This window comes from Thermobia domestica, chromosome 17 (assembly GCF_964235325.1).
Source record: "Thermobia domestica chromosome 17, izTheDome1.hap1.1, whole genome shotgun sequence".
Lineage (NCBI taxonomy): Eukaryota > Metazoa > Arthropoda > Insecta > Zygentoma > Lepismatidae > Thermobia > Thermobia domestica.
This window is the reverse complement of record NC_137470.1, coordinates 74,753,542-74,770,957: the sequence shown is the minus strand read 5'-3', so window position 1 is coordinate 74,770,957 and position 17,416 is coordinate 74,753,542. Positions and strand designations below refer to the sequence as shown.

At 36.4% G+C, this 17,416-nt stretch overlaps 1 protein-coding gene across 1 annotated transcript in view; it reads left to right on the top strand.

Annotated features, from left to right (window-relative positions):
• Nucleotides 1–15,653, top strand: part of LOC145674543 (uncharacterized) — a 153,233-nt gene extending 137,580 nt beyond the window's left edge. Inside the window, exon 4 of the mRNA XM_081744710.1 lies at nucleotides 13,761–15,653. Coding sequence (XP_081600836.1) covers nucleotides 13,761–15,050 — 1,290 coding nt within the window. The 3' untranslated portion in view covers nucleotides 15,051–15,653. The remainder of the gene's footprint in view (nucleotides 1–13,760) is intronic.
• The last annotated feature ends 1,763 nt before the right edge of the window (nucleotides 15,654–17,416 follow it).

Sequence of the window (17,416 nt, the reverse complement as noted above, 5' to 3'; positions counted from 1 at the left end):
ATGCAACGAAAAACAGAGTTTATATATTTGGTGGCTTACGGAGTAACACCATCTATAACACTAAAGACATCACTTTCAAAGTATATCGCAAGTAACCAATATTTGGCAGTGAGAATTTTACTTTTGGAGTTTATTATTTGCAACGAGCAAAGCTTTAAGTAGTATCTTTGACATGTTTGCCAAGTAACAAATAACGCAACATATTCTGCTGTAATCGGTCACGAAAATAATTTTGTAAACCTATGAACTGTCCGACAGTAGTTACAACAGTACAGTGCTGTCATCTGTTGATCTTGTATCCTAGCTCAGCGGACGTTATGGAGTTTCTACAATCATTCAGCTGTCATTCGTCGAAAAGTTTCTATAACACCACCTGGAGGAAAAATGACACCTACCAAAATTGGAGGTTACTTTATATTGTTGACGAGAATTAGAGTAAAAGAATGAAAGTAAAAGTATACACTTGCACGGTATTATGAACGTCTCATACACACGTGCAGTAGCCATGCAAATGCACATGTGCACACAACGGCTTAAGCACCGGTAATTTAAATGTGCTTCATCTTCGCAAATTCACATGTGCACGTGCACGGCTCAAGCATGGGTTATGTACGTGCGCTGCATCCATGCAAATACACATGTGCACGCAAAGGCTTAGGCATGGGTTATATAAATGTGTGCTTTATCCTTGCAAATGCACATGTGCACATGCACGACTTAGTCACTGGTTATATACGTGTGCATAATCCACGCAAATGCACATGTGCACATACACGAGTTAGGTATGTGTGCTTCATTCACGTAAATTCACGTGTACGGCTTATGTATGTGTTCATCATCCACACAAATGCACATGTGCACATGTACGGCTTATGCATGGATAGTGCACATGTGTCGTACACGTACGTGTTGTCTGGGAGTGGTTCTCAACCTAATTCATATCTTGACCTGTTCGTGTAAGTGCATGCCCGAGTGAGTACGAGCCCAGTCGAGAGATGTGAGTTTGAGCCCAAGTGACCGCGAGCGCGAGTGAGGGAAGTGGTCGAAAGTGCGAGCCCAATTGAGGTAAGTGATCGCGAGCCCGATTGAGCGCGAGCCCTGTTGAAAGAAGTGAGCTCGAGCGCGAGCAGGCCTAGTGCAAAATGTTCATCTACAATTTCTGTCCATGGGCTGATTTCGCTCACATGGTATTTGCATGCTAATGTTTGTCCTTTCGCGGTTTTTTCATCCGCTGTTTTCGTCCTTACGCGGTATTTGTTTATGCGCTCTTATTGTCCACGCGGTATTTTCATGCGCTGTTTTCGTCCACGCGGTATTTTTATGCGCTGTTTTTGACCTTCCGCAGTTTTTGTCCATGCGCCGTTTTGGTTCACGTCTTATTTGCATGCTCTGTTTTTGTCCTTGCCAAGTTTTTGCTCATTTCTCTGTTATTGTCCACGCGGTATTTGTATGAGCTGCTTTTGTCCTTGCGCGGTTGTTGTTCATGAGCTGTTTTGGTTCACGCTGTATTTACACGCGCTGTTCTCGTCCATCGCTGTTATTATTTGCGCGGTTTTGACCTAGGACCCCCGCACATCCTCGTAGACCTGATGTTCCCATGGGGACTATACATGTTCGCTGATTAGTTACTGTGTGGTAAAGCGTTGTATGGTTATGTTGAAGATGAGACATCATAAAATTTGGTTCCTGGGTTCCATATCATTTCATGATTATTTGAAGACGTAGGATTAAATTCGTATATTCAAGTCCCCCATAGGCATGGAATTTTGCCTTGGGTTCCACGTGAAATTTATTATATATATATATATATATATATATATATATATATATATAAGTATTGCAGCATTGAAATTTAGCCTTGGGTCCCATGTGCTATCACACATGTCACGGAATTGATTATTTTGAAGACGTGATGAGATATTTTTCGAATCATGTTCCCCATAGGAAAATTAAATATTGCTATGATAATTGTTTTCAAAGTAACTTTTCCCCCGGAAATACCGTGTCATGTTATGTATATATCAAACTCAAATTTATCCTTGTTGTTTGGTGTGAAAGTGGTTAGTTACTATGTCCCATCGAAGCAAGTCCCCTATTTGTTGCTACATTTTTTTTTCAGAGTCACGTTTTTGTCGAAAGTATTGGCTCAAGTGATGTGTGTTTGTGATGAAAGCTTGTATGAGATTAATCTTTGTTGTTGCTTGATGAAGTGTGTTTGTGTGTGCTAGTTTGAGAAGGTTTGTTTCTGCGTCTCTATGTTAAAATAGGAAGTATAAGTGGAAATCTGTATAAGTGGAAACTGAAGTTACATCATATATCATAATACGTGAACTGGAATCGAACAAAGGACACACCCAGACACGTTTCAAAAAAATAATGAACATGTTCATAAGAAAAGATCACTTAAATGAATGTATGTTTGTTCATAATAAAAAAAAGGTAACTTTCCATTGTTATATTCGAAGAAGAATGAACGAATCACTTTGAATTTAGCGTTTAGAAAAGACATAAAGTCATTGTGTAGTTCCAAGAATACAATGCGAAATTACGGTCTGGCTGAGCTCTGTCGTTTCATATTTCATTGATAATGCAAAGCTCCTTCGTAGCTAAGCGGTTAGTGTACGCTCTTTGGCGCGGGAGACCCGGGTTCGATTCCCGGCGGGAGCTCATGTGGTTTATGTCAAAATTAAAGACATATCTTTTTCACTTGATATGAAGCTTGATTTCATTTAAATCAAGCGTGAACGAAGTGAAACTGATATGATCATAGGTAACCAAATAAGAGATATCATGCAGTGCAACATTCTCTACACCACGCGTAGTCGTCTTGCATTGTAATCTTGTGTCTGATGTAAGAGCTTGTGGTAAAGTTTCTTAAGCAATACAAAGGCCGAAAATTAAATGAAAATACTGGGTTGGGTGAACAATTCATTAAAAACACGAAATAAATATGTCTTTGTGACACCCACTTGCATTTCTTTTTAATTAATATCGGGGGCGTAGTTGGTGATCACGATGAGTATTTTCATCAAAAATATCAACATACACGGCGGGGGTATGTTAGCAAGGTATATGAAACGAAATATACACTGTTCACAATATTGGTTAAGAATACTACAGACACCCACTTCAGGAATACTAAACATAAAACAGTGAACGAGGTATACATATTGGTGCAAATGCTGTATCATTTTACATACATCGAGTTCTGAATTCCGATATTTGTTACAGAATGCGAATTCCGTTACATTCACATTTCCCTCTATATTGTAATGATTTTAGAGTTAGAGACAAAATAACGGTCCGGGCGAGTCTTTTCCCCTTCAACAATTTATTATAAAAACTCCTAAGTACAATGTCTTTAATTTACAAAGAATAAATTGTGTCTTTTCTTCTTATTGACCAAATGATGGAGATTGGTGTTTTGCACGGTGCCCATTCTCTCAAAGCAGTCTCCAAGGCACCTACAAGGTTCTGGTAAGTATTGAAGGAAACCCCCTCAGCCCAAGTCAGCTTCGTAAAGTTTTAGCTATGGTGAGCATCCCTAGTCCAATGCGACCTCGGAGCAGGTGTTGGTTAGTTGATCAGTGGTCAGACTTATAGCTGGTCCTCTTCAGGTTGCGCTTTTATAGAAGGTCTCTTGGTGGTTCGTTCTTCCTCGGGCTCCGTGGTCTTGGTTTCGTGTCTTCCGTGCTGACTTGTCGTCTGCTTCATTGTTTATAATGAATAACACGTGTTGTATTGACATGTGCTTCTGTTGTGATCCTTACAATATGCTTTCCAGATTTCATAATTCTGTACAACTGCAACTTCTGTCCTATTCTCGTTGTTATTATTATTATTAACCCTGAAAGGAAGTGCAATTTTTAATCTCTTACAGAAAATGCGTGTCTGTGGAACACGAAAAGGTAATAAAGCAACATATCTTTAAATATCACGGGCCTTACGTAGTCGTTCTAACGCATGATTACTGCCATACTAAAGAGTTCGACTAACATATGTTTCCCGAAGTTGTCAGGCCTTTAGTATGACACTAATAATACGACAAAACGACTCTGCATAAGGCCCGATATGTCTAACGACAAATTATGCACAGTCGTATTAAAACTAATTGGCCACCCCCACAATACAGAGCAGTTATGGTGGTTACAGACAGCCACCTCGTTTCTTCAGATTATATAGACCCTATGTGTTTTTAATAATCATTATTTCATGTGACGACTTCTAAGTGATTTTTATGTGAAAAAGTAAATAATTGCATGCGATCTTAAGTGAATTTTAAATTATTTACTAATTGAACTCCTATGTTATATTCAAGTACCAAATTTCCATTTATGTAATTGGATTTTAAACAAGGTCTTTATGCATGTGGTTAAATAATAGTAAAAGAAGTTTCTCTTATATTTTTTTTTAAATAGTCGTTGGTAGTCCAGTGTGCGACACATAGTGAAACGAATCTCACACCTGCATACACAATGTCCTGGAATCAATTCAGACCCCTACGAAGATATAGTTTAAAATTTTTCACTAGTTTAAATATTTTTTCATGCTAATCTAGATAGGGAGCGTCTATAAAATATTTTTAAATATCATTTAATTTAAAATTTTGCGCCTTTCAAAAATTTTGCGCTCTAGGCATGGGCCTAGTCTACCTAATGGGAAATGCGGCACTGGTTTTATCTTTTACTTTATAAATCAGAGTATTTCATGTTTAATTTGTAACCATATACTTGATACATGCGCTCAAAATTGTAATAGTATTGATATGTATCCAAGTATATATATGTGATACTTTATAGTTGATACACATGTCTCAACAAGAAAACGTAGGACATCAATATTATATAATATCAAGCTGAAATGAAAATGTTAATGATTGTTTAATAACAATAAGTGCGTAAGATTAACGTGAAGTTTTACTGTTCTCTTAGGTATGCAGATCACTGGATTGATCTATTTCCCTCACATGTAACAGAGTTACTTTCTTATGCAGAAGAAAAATTGTCGCTACTGCAATAATAGCATAAGACATTAAGAAGTCATTATTTATCAAATATGATGTTAAAATCAGTGGTCGAAGTGAGAGAGTATGCGGTGGTATGCCATAAAGCCTTTGGACAGTTGATGCAAAATGCCTTCAATAAATCAATTTTTATACACAGTATTTGACGAATAGCTTTGCACGTAAAAAGATGTTATCTCTTCTGTAGAAATATTTTCTAAGTTGACAGCACCAACATTTTTGTTATGTTTTTCCTACCTCTTGTTTTTAAAATGAGTTGTCTTCAAAGAAGTTCATCTAGTTTATATTTTGATGTTCCATATTGAATTGTTTCATCCTTGTGTATGCGTGTGTCTTCTTGTCTTAATGCACATAAATGTCATGTTTTGAGGATGGGCGGATTTAGGGGTTGTCTCCTGTGGGGGCACATTTTCCGGGGTTTGAAATATACCTCATTCGAGTGGGGGGTCCTCGAGTTTTCCCGCAGAAAATTGTTAAGATAAAAACGCGGATTTTGAACATTTTCGTGCATAATTCTCTAATACAACATAAGGGGATACTTTTAAATTTTTTTTCCAGAAAGTTGTTGGTGGGGAATCAAAGCCTCTCCATGTCCCTCCCCGAGTAACTACCTAGAAGCTCTTCATTGGTTTTCAGTCATTATGTAATTAAAAATACGATCTTTTAGACCCTCACTCTATTTCAACATTTAGATAGCCGGTGAGCAGTAGCGTATGCAGGAATTTATTTCGGGAGGGGTCCAAACTGAATATGAGAGTATTTTATATTAAAATTTCTAAAATTGACCCTAAAATTAGGATAAATTTACACAAAAGTCGAAATTTCGGGGGGGAATGTCCGGACCCCCAGGACCCACCCCCTGTGTACGTCCCTGCAGGTGAGTCAAGTCAAAATCGTAATAAAACATACCACCTCTGCCTTTTTTCCGCTTCGAACATTGGTTAAAGTTGTAACAATACTCGACTCTTTGCAGTAATGAATAGAGAATCATATATTCATATGCAACAAATAAGTTAGAATTTGTTATTACGTCTGTTCTAATTATTACCTTGTCCACATCGATGTTGTTGTTGTTTTTTTTGTTTTGTTTTTTTTTAATTGAAAATATACGCCTTTGCGTACTATTTAATGGTTTTGTAACATTCTAACTTTTAACAGATGTAATGTTACAGTCTTGTATGAAAATATATTCAATTTCATATAATTTTAAATACAAGTATAATTTTAATGAACAAGTAGATCTAAATCTGTTTTGTATATACAACTACATACCCTTATTTTAAAATAGTGTTAATACACCAAAAATCACTTAGGAAATGTCAGTGTCAATGTTATTTTACTAAAAAAGCTTTTTTGATTCAAGTTATTGTTGTCAACATCAGATTAAAAAATAATCAGTTATCATTATTATGTTGCGTATATGTAATTATTTATCGTGGGATTTTATCATAACAAAAAATTGTCTTATACAATATGATTATATTAATACTACTGACAATCATTCAATAATGTGATATTTCCCATAAATAGAAGCTTTGCTTTCTTATAATTAAATATAAACTAATTATTTGCTGAGCAAAACTATGTATTTTTTCATTAAAATTCAACACGTGTTACAGTTTCGCCAACTAACTCTTTGGCTTCATCAGACACTATGTGATGTTGTTGGCGAAACTGTAACACGTGTTGAATTTTATTGAAAAAATATAGTTTTGCTCAGCAAATATTTAGTTTATATTCAATAATGGTATACAGTATTGAATAACTACAATAGGTTTTAATAATATCAGGTCATCTAAGGGTATTGAGCCTTTCAAGGTCAAAAATGAGAATACATAGTGTGTATCAAAAAGGACTTAGAACTTCGATAGCTCATATTAGTGCAGTGAAATAGTGCCAAAATATTTCATGACTGGCTACAAACAGGAAATTTTTCACGATAAAAGTACACTTATAGAAAGTGTGAAAAACACCAGGACACAAGCTGGTAGTGACGTCGCATGGCCACAGTGACGTCACAAACATGGCCGACCGTCTGAAACTTTAAATCATCATAACTCAGGAACCATTAATCCTACGGACTTTATTCATGCACCGTTAGAACTGAAATCACAAGCTCTACAAATCATTATATCAGAGTCATGTTCGTAAAATAATATCTTCATGGAGAAATTCGAATATTTTCATTTTTTGCATACATTTTAGTTCATATTTTTGCATTTCAATACACAATGGGCTCATATTGATGGAAACACCCATTACATTTATTATAGCTTATAAAACAATCTTTCTAACAAGACCAAATAGGTTATTATGACTTTATTACTTTCTGACATATTCAATTTTTATTACATATTTGACGTAAAAATAAGGTAAAAAACCTGAAGGTGCAGAAATTTCAAACATTTCAAATGTACATAATACAGACACTATTGATCCGACATACTTGATCTATGCACCGTTGGATCCAGAATCACAAGCACTACAAATCATTATACCAGAGTCATATTTGTAAAATAATATCTTCATGGAAAAATATAAACATTCAACTTTTTTCACGGATTTTACTTCACACTTTTGGATTTCAACACAATGAACTCACAAATCATAATATCTCAGAAATCTTCAATTACAAACACTTCAAAAAACTTGAAGGTGATATTGGAGATGCCATTCGTAATTCTGTTAGTGATGGCATGTGTTTGGCTTGAGCTGCAAATATCCTTTGTGGTCATATGCTTAAAATTTCCTCAAATTTGACGATTCCTTTACTAACCAATTCACTCCTGCCACATCAGTGCCAACCGTAGTGCTGTCCTTTATGCAGCCAAAGGTCAGCTGTCTTGTGAATAACACAGTTGATTCGATTTGACAGCATTAATCGTAAACGGCGCCATCTTTCTCAGCATCACCCTATCGAACGAGAAATACCACTTCCTTTGTACGTAGGTCTTATTCTCCATGTCAGAAGTTGAAAACATGACATTATAGATTTGCTTTCTGAACAAGGAATTTGTGCCTCCTACGACAGTGCAGCATGTTTCTGAAACAGCAACGAATAGTTTGTTTGAATTATTTGAAAATTATGAAGTTGTGTATCTTCCAAATTTTCTCACTGATGTCTTCACCACTGCTGCTATACACAATGTAGACTACAACCCTTCATCTTCAACAGCACCGCGGTACCAGCATGTCAATTATTCAACATCTTTCCTTGCTACATTCTAATCTACAATCATTATGCTACAGATTTCTCAGTATTAGTGCAGAAAAGATGAACAGGAAAATATAGAAAAGACTTACAGACTCATACACCACAGTTCCTACTGTCATATGCAGACAGTTAACCCTATTTACCCAGCTTCTTCGAGTCCAATAAATGCAGCAACAAACTGGCTTGATTCTGTGTACACAGCAATTACAAGTGAAACCGGATCCTCTGATGAGACGATATCATGGGCAACCTACCACTCCAAAGGTTGCGAACTATAGTATGTCAAAATACCAATTCACATTATTACCTTTACTAGAGGAAGCCATTCATTCTGCAGCGATAGTTCGACATGCTATAGATATGGTTCATAAGTAGTTTCACATCTTAACTCTATCCACACACCAGTTATTACAGGTGATCAAGCAGTGTATGCTCTGATGAAACAAGTGCAATGGAAATATCCAGAGAAGTTTGAAGAAGACAAAATTTTGGTAATGATGGGAGGACTTCATATTGAAATGGCTATCATGAGTACGATTGGGACTTGGTTAGAAGGATCGGAGTGGGATCAGATATTAGTCAAGGCCGATGTCTCCACATCAGGGAGGGCCTAACCTCTCCTGAAAGCCTCTCATGTTAAAAGAACTAAACATGATCATCAAGTGTCATCAGTTATTTTTCAACAAGAAGTGTGTAGTCGTTACAGTGAAGCTTCTAGTGATCAAGATATTGCATTTGATGAATGGGGTGATAAGAGAATATGCGAATCGTCACAGTTCGTGTTTTGGAATACGACACTAGAACTTGAGATTTTGCTGCTTCAGCTTGGAAGAGTGTACGGCTGGCAAACTTCAGTCTATTCCTTGACACTCTTCTTCAGGTTTGTCCGTGGTTCTTTTCCTGTGCCAATGTTCACTATGCCAGTTGGATTCCAGTATTTATACAGAATCTTCTTGAATTGCCAACTAGACATCTCCAAATGTACTCCGAGTTTCAGAGAAATTATTTCTGAAGTAGAAAAAGTGAGAGTGCTTTTCCACATATCGCAGTGATCATCTACATGAGCAAAATAAAATCGTAAAAATTGATGGCGGTGCTGTAGATATGTTGGATAAGCCTTCTTCCCTTCTGGAATGGATGGTGACTGTCTCAATATTATTTATGACTAAGAACATAAGGCTGGTTTAATTGATAAGACGGGTGTGGATACAGAGCACAGAGAACATACACACGTGTTAGATTTGCGGTACCGAAAACACTTGTCAGATGTACCAGTTCAATTTCGTGAACAAGGAAACCCGTTTGAAGAAGATAGTCTTATGACAGCTTTACCAAAGTAATTATGTCAACTGAAGCAGAGGTGTCTGTTCATCAGGCAGTAGCAGTGGGTAAATAGCAGTATGATACATATGTAAGGGAAAGACTTACCGAACTCAACAAATCCATACATGATGTCATAAAGCGAAACAATTTGCTGCTCTTCAAGTTGAAACGAAGCCCTATTTTTTCAAGGAAAGTCCTATCTTTCCTGCATAATGACTCGAACATTTTTTGCAAGCTCTATGTTGCCTGTCAGCAGCGTGATGGTGACATCGAGTCTTCGCCTTCTTCGAGCCTATCCACCATCCATATCAAAGTTTGGACGATTAAGAAGACCATCCAGCAAATCATATATCATGGAATGCATGAAGAAGAAAGCATCTCCAACCGACACCCTCACTGATGACCTATCCAAGGCAACTGCAGTAATGCTTGATGCAGCAGCCGTAATGCACATGCTGGCACCACAGTCATCAAAAACATTTGCTGATTATGCTTCTGGCATATTTGTCTTCTATGTTCAGCAATAATTGAGACAAGTGTCAAGTCTAGATCATGAGTTTGATAGGTATTTCAGAAACAGCCTGGAAGTGTGTGCTCGTGAGATACGTGGCTCGGGTCAAAAGCTTTTAGTGGGCCCAACGACTTGCGTGCCAAAATAATTCAACAGTTTTTTCATCAGTAGATGAAAACAAAGAACAGTTATTTCATTTACTGGTTGACTGTATAGTGCGAGACAACCTCATGAAAAATTCATTATATACACATACGATGATGTGGTAAAATCTTCTTCAAATATTCTTCATACAAGCAGAACATCACCAACTACCCATAAGGAAGCAGACACCAGACTTTTACTTCAGGTGAAAGATGCTGCTGCTGCTGGCCATACTCATATTATGGCAGTGACTATAGATTGTGACGTGGTAATTTTAGCAGTATTTGCATATGACTTCATACCAAATTTGGAAGAATTGTGGATTGAGTTTAGAGTTGGAAAGAAAAAGAACTACATTCCAGTCCATGCTATAGCCCACTGCATGTCATCCGATATCCGTAAAGGTTTTCCATTCTTCCATGCTTTTACAGGGTGTGATATTGTGTCTGCATTTGCAGACATTGGTAAAACAACAGCATGGAAAACGTGTGAGCAATTTCCTTAAGTAATTCATGCATTGTACAGGCTATCAGAAGATGACAGTTCCGATGGATATCTTGATTTTCAGCTCATTCAGCGGTTCATGATTTTAATGTATGATAAAACCAGTACCTGTGACAAAGATAACGATTTGCTACGAGTGTTTTTTACGAAGACAATAATGTTAGTAGAGTATATTCCACCAACCAAAGGTACTCTGATTCAGCACACAAAAAAGAGCTTTACAGGCAAATGGAGATAATGGAATGTGCGCAACCCTAAATTAAAATATCCTGTTTAGTATGGCTGGCAGAAGGCGATTTCTGGATATCAACCCCTATGGTCTACTATTCTTGAGGCATCACGTTCCTTTCAAAAACTCATATCGTGCGGTTGTAAGAAAGAATATTCATCAAATTGCAAATGTGTAAAGCATTCTCTCCCTTGTACAGCCCTATGTGAATGCGATGCTCAGGGCTCTGGGAATGCCTGATGCCCTTTTCCTCGTATAAAGTATGATAGTAGGTATTACAGGGAACAAAGCGATCTGCAGATGTTTGTCCGTGACTAGTGTAGGCCTACTTGCTAAAAATAAAGTGATATCACTTCTATTTTTAAAAATATTTACATGTAAATAAATAAGAAAACTGTTAGCGTAATGTAACAAAACTGTAATTTCAAATCCGCATACTGTTCCACGTTTATTATAAGCGTTAAAGTAATCACTGTTTAGCACAAACACGCTGAAATCAAAATATGTAAACGTTGCACTGAAAATATTGTTTTGTTAAAGAGCTGGTCTAAATATATGCTTTCTCTTGTTAGAAAGATTGTTTTATAAGCTATAATAAATGTAATGGGTGTTTCTATCAATGTGAGCCCGTTGTGTATTGAAAAGCAAAAATATGAACTAAAAGGGATGCAAAAAAATGAAAATATTCTAATTTCTCCATGAAGATTTTATTTTACGAACATGACTCTGACATAATGATTTGTAGAGCTTGTGGTTTCGGTTCTAACGGTGCGTGAATCAAGTCCGTAGGTTCCTGAGTTATGATGATTTAAAGTTTCAGACAGTCGGCCATGTTTGTGACGTCACTGTGGCCATGCGACGTCACTACCAGCTTGTGTCCCGGTGATTTCCACACTTCCTATAAGTGTACTTTTATTCTGAAAAATTTCCCGCTTGTAGCCAGTCATGAAATATTTTCATATTATTTGGTTCGTATCTACTGCACTATATTTATTTATTTATTTATCTTACAGACGTGGTTTTGGTGTCATTTTGCAGCAAAGTACATCAAGTGTTTTTACCTTATACCTGAAGAGATTTAATGTGGCGACACACTTCCTATCTGAAGTCTCACTTGCTCTACAACGTCTTCGGACGTACGGGAACGACCTGAAGATTTGTTGCGTCTTACCGATTGTGTCCTACAGATTTGTCGTGTCTCCAATAAACCAGTTTAAATAAACCGCTTTTGCCACTGATAAATGGTGGGCTTACTGGGAGGATCTTTTCCGTACGTACGAAAATTACGTTGCACAGTTGTCGCAAACGTGGATTCTTCAAACCAAAACACATAGCTAGCACACTCGAGACCAGTAAACGCAGCCATCTTTGCAGCCACTGTTGCTAGCGCTTGCGGTGGCTTGTTTCTGAACTAGTGTACTACGTGAGTCAAAACACACCAAAACCATATCTGTAAGATAAATGAATAAATCAGCATGAGTTTTCAAGGTTGTAAAGTCCTTTTTGATACATCGTGTATTTATTGTAATTTGGAAATAACATTATGAAACAACATATGCACCATTTTCTTCAAAGATCTTTTGTTTTTTTTCCATAAAGATCATAATCAAGTTGCTATAGAACTTAACTTTTTTTGTTTTTTTTAAGGATATGCTATACATGATTTTAACAGTCCACATTTCAAAGCTAACTGCGCATCATTCAGGGAGTTTTTGAGAGAACTATATTTTTCATAGTCTGACAGTGCCAGATACAGCCTGTACGATGAATGCATTGTTACCTTCAAGCTAAGTTCTTTCAATTTCTGATTTGTCATTAAAAATGTATGCGGTGCAGCTTTGTCAGTGTTGTACACGACATATTTTCTGTTGATCAGTCCTTGTTACTTTTGAATTGCTAGCTGCCCTCAATTGTTGACTAATTATTGACAGTACAAGTCCTAGTCTATGGTTCTGTCCGGTGGTAGCAGTTTGTGATGCACGATGTTATTCAATCCCACCAAAGATACAGCATACCTTCCTTGTCGTCAGTTGAAGCCTTGCTATAGACTGTGGAGCATTTCCTCGACCTGACCACGTTCTTTCTTGCACGTTGTTGTTGTAGGTCATCCACTTTTCTTCACTCGTGATTAATAGCCTCAGAAATGACTTAAATTCACTACGTTTCAGTAGAAATTCGCAGATTGAAATTCAATCGATTAAGTGTTATTGGACAAGATCATGTAGCACGTACGAGTCGAGGTTCTTTCTGTAGTCAGCTTTCTCGAAATGGTTTAGTCTGTTTTGTGATGGATAGATATTTAGATCGATGGGAATACCATGGCTGCTTGCAGGCCAATCTTGCTCGACTTTTGTCAGCATATCGTTACTTCTACTGTGATTGATAGCCCAGTGCAAGGAGCATCTTGGACATCTAAATTTTCAGAACAAAAGAGACTGAACCATATTTTGGGTGTTGTATATGAGAACTATATTGTCCATAAGCAGTACGAACTTCTTCATGGGCCTATCAAGCATTAGCGCCTTTATCAAATAACGTAAAATTGTAAAACGTAGCAAATCTTTCCTGAGATTTCACACATTTTAGCGGGCTAGTACGTTACGTGTGATTCAAAGAATTGCAATACTTTTTGTATACCAACCAGCTTCAACAGTCAGCTGTGAAATGGCGTTATTCCTGACCCGCTGCTATTCATATACCCCGAGATTTGGAATACTAACGCCGTTTGATGCATAAAAGGCTCAATACTTTTTATGTTACCTGATATATGTGTTATTATTATTTTCTTGTAACTATATATTTATTCTTCCAGCTTCCAGATCGCCTTGAAGTGTTTCCGGCTCAAAAGTATTGGGATCCTTCACCTCGTTTTACGATCTGCACTACTCAAAATCGGTCCCAGCTTCACTATTATTGTTGTCAGAAGTCCCCGAAAGAAAAGAAGATTTACTCTGCGAACAATTCTCTTGCTCGTTATACTTGGCGACAAGAAAACAACATTGGAAATCTGAATGAGATTCAGCAGAATTTTATTAGTTTTCCTGTTCAACCAACTTCTCATGTCCAACGAAGGAAAATAATCAGAACAAGAAGATTGTGTGGTTACTATTTGGTACCCAGCCATCCTGAAATGGATATTCCTGGTGGAAACATTCCACCTAGATTCTCTATTATAAATGATCATGCTTCTGTTCATCATATGTCTTCTAGAACATTGGATTACCAACAAGAAAGAAGGTGTATTGTAAATGCTAGGGATATGGAGTATAATGTTTTCATTAACACCCCACCACCTCAGTCAAGTGTTCTTCCACAAAACACAGAAACTAAAAACATAGGAGCACATGATGATTATTTATTACCTCCATTTTGCGATATAACCATGTATGACGGAAATATAATGGCCAAACCTATTTTAATGTCTCCATCTTCTTTAATGGAGTATGTTTCACATGGTGATGTACATGATTGGCAAAGAGCAAATAACAATTTTAATACCAGTGAGTTCCATAATAATTGTTTATTTAACATTTCTGCAACTCAATCTTCAAATCTTCTCCAAGAGATAGAATGCAGAACTCGTGCAGTGGATTATGACATGATGTCGCCTTATCCGTCTGTAACCATTCCACGTCGAACCTTTCAATCTACAGCCGTTGCAATACCACATTTCCCTCCCATGCATCCTGTAGTTCCTGGAATGCAATCTCGTTTAAGGTATAGCCAAACATCCACACACACATTTGCAGAACCATATCCGTCTGAAAATTGTATAGTACAGTCAACGTGTCCAATGTCATTTCCTGAGGGGGTAAATGTTCCTCCTCCGCTAATTCCAATAGCAGTACGGCAGGATAACATTGTGCCATCTGTCTCTCAAATTCAAATTCAGATTCCTTCAGAAATGGAAGAACAAGCTAAATACTTTTGCTCATCGAGACATTCAACATCATCCATTCACCAACATCATACGGACATTAAGATATGCAAAAACTCCATGGCAGTTACTAGAACTCCAAACCACACAAGTCTTTCACATAACATTACCGGAAGTTCACCTGGGGTCTTTATTCAAATAGATGGGAAACAGCAACCTCAATAAATTGTTCGTTTATTTACATCTTAATTCTGGACTGGCAAATTTTATTTTACTGCACAATATTTTAAATTATTATTAATAGAAAATGAACTTTTATGATAATCGAATATTTTACTACCGAATTAAAGTTTGATATGCAATATCATCTCGTGGGTAACTACTGTACATTTCTGGTGCTAGGAATTTGATCTTGAGGCAGAGTATTTTAGATTATCCAACTAAAATTAGTAGAAATAGAGTTAACTAACAATGAAATGAAAAAAAATATGGGATGTTGCATATATTAATAGATATTTTATTTATACATTATTGTTATGTCACAGTTCAAGACGATTTTATTGAGCTTTATGTGTGAGGTCTTTGACTCCTAGTAGCATGTTTCTTTGTTTGTAAGTTGACCATATCACTTTCTCAGATGTTTTACGCGTACGTATAGAAAGTGTACCTAAACCTTGACGGAATCTAAACTTCACGCAATTCCAGCAGAATTTCTAATAGCATACATATACGTTAAATATATTAACGATTGTTGTTTTATTTCACCACAATATTTTAGCATTCATATGGTTTCAACTTTCTTTTGAACATGTTACATACTCAACTTGTATTTTATATTCCAAGTTTATAATTAAATGGATTTTTATAACAAGTCATGGAAATTTCTTTATTTTACCTATAGTATTACATAATCATATTTTTAATTAAAGGATATATATAACTTGACACTATTTCACGCTTTTCATTCATTTTTTCTTATTTGTCCGCCTATACATTTATGCAAAAGACTTCCTACCCACTAGTCCATGAAGTGAAAATTCACAAATCTTGCAAATGGTGACACTGGTGATTTCTAACATTTCGTTGAGATAACACATTTATAAAGTTTCCTCATTAATATGTTGTAATGCATAACAATATGGTCAAAATTTTACTTAGTGTCTTATTGAAAATTCACAGAAAAATTCTCAGAGTTCTTCAAATTGTTCGTTCAGACCATAAGGAACTGAAGTCTAATTGCCAAGGCTGTGAGAAAAAGAGACATCGTGTTTGTAGACCCCATTTAAAAACAAGGAAAATTGAATACTGTTTTTACACTAGAAGAGCTATTTACAATATTTGGATGTGAATTTTTCAAGTACTGAAAGGAACTTCAGGTAGAGATCTGAAATAGGAAATATCTCCACAATGACCAAAATTGACTTCAGTCCTTTGTGCACTGAGCGCCACAAATATGGTTAAATTTTTATTTATTGTTCTGAATATTTAATTGATTCGACAGCAAGGAAAATGTTCCCAGGAAATAACGAATGTAAAAATTGCACTTTGCTGCAGCAAAATATATTCAGCAGATAAAGCTGAGATTTAGTACATAATGGAGACTAAGAAGTGCCAGGTCAGAAAGACGCCACTAAATATAGATTAAGGGCGTGTATAATAAATAAAGGAAAGTATAACTCATACATAGATAGCGCACCTTCATGCGTATTATATCAAAATATTCATAATAATTAAGTTTTTCATAAATAATTATTTTATTAATAAGCTAGCAATGTAGCACTCAAAAATCTACGACGGTAAGTTTGTTTCTAAGGGTTAGTTCTCTCCGGACAATTTTCGAAAAAATGACAGGCGACTTTTCTCATATTTCATAAGTCTTGTGAAGAGTGTTGCCATATTTCTTTATTATAAACTGATCCAATTCTTTTCTTACACTTGTAAGGTCAGTGTTGCCAGATCCTTTTTGTACTAAACAGTCCAGATTCTTTTCATACACTTGTAAGTTTTTCAGTGTTAAACAAATTTTCAGCTGATGAAAAATTTTAAACAAAGGGTAAGATAGTGAAATCGGCCCCTGATCCAAATTGGGTCGCTATTGACCCAAAAGGTTACCCTTGACCTAAAACTACTTCAAAAGCATTTTTGACCCCCCTTCCCCTTACCGAATTATCGTATCATACATGCTCAAAATTGAATATTTTAAAATTTTGGTGGGGGTGATCGAAAAATTTTGGAAGTTTCGCAGATTGTAGATACTATTTAGATGTAAATGTGGATTTTTTTTTCAAAATCATCGATGCGTATTTTCTTTATTTTTTTGCGTGGTGAAAGTTTCAAAAAATTGTAGGAAAAAATTTGGAACTGGGGACACGTCGCTGATATTTTGGTTAAAAATTTGTTATACTCTTAGGTACAACATATATTTTTTTCGGGGCCTGGAAGTGATGGCAACATTGTCAAAAATAAATAAAACTGAAAACAAACGTGTTTTTTCGGGCTCAAAAAACCTCGCATCGGCTGAACGTAATTATCAGTGCTTGCTTCACTGGCCGCACACTGGCACTCTCTACCGGTAGCGCTCTCTACCTCGA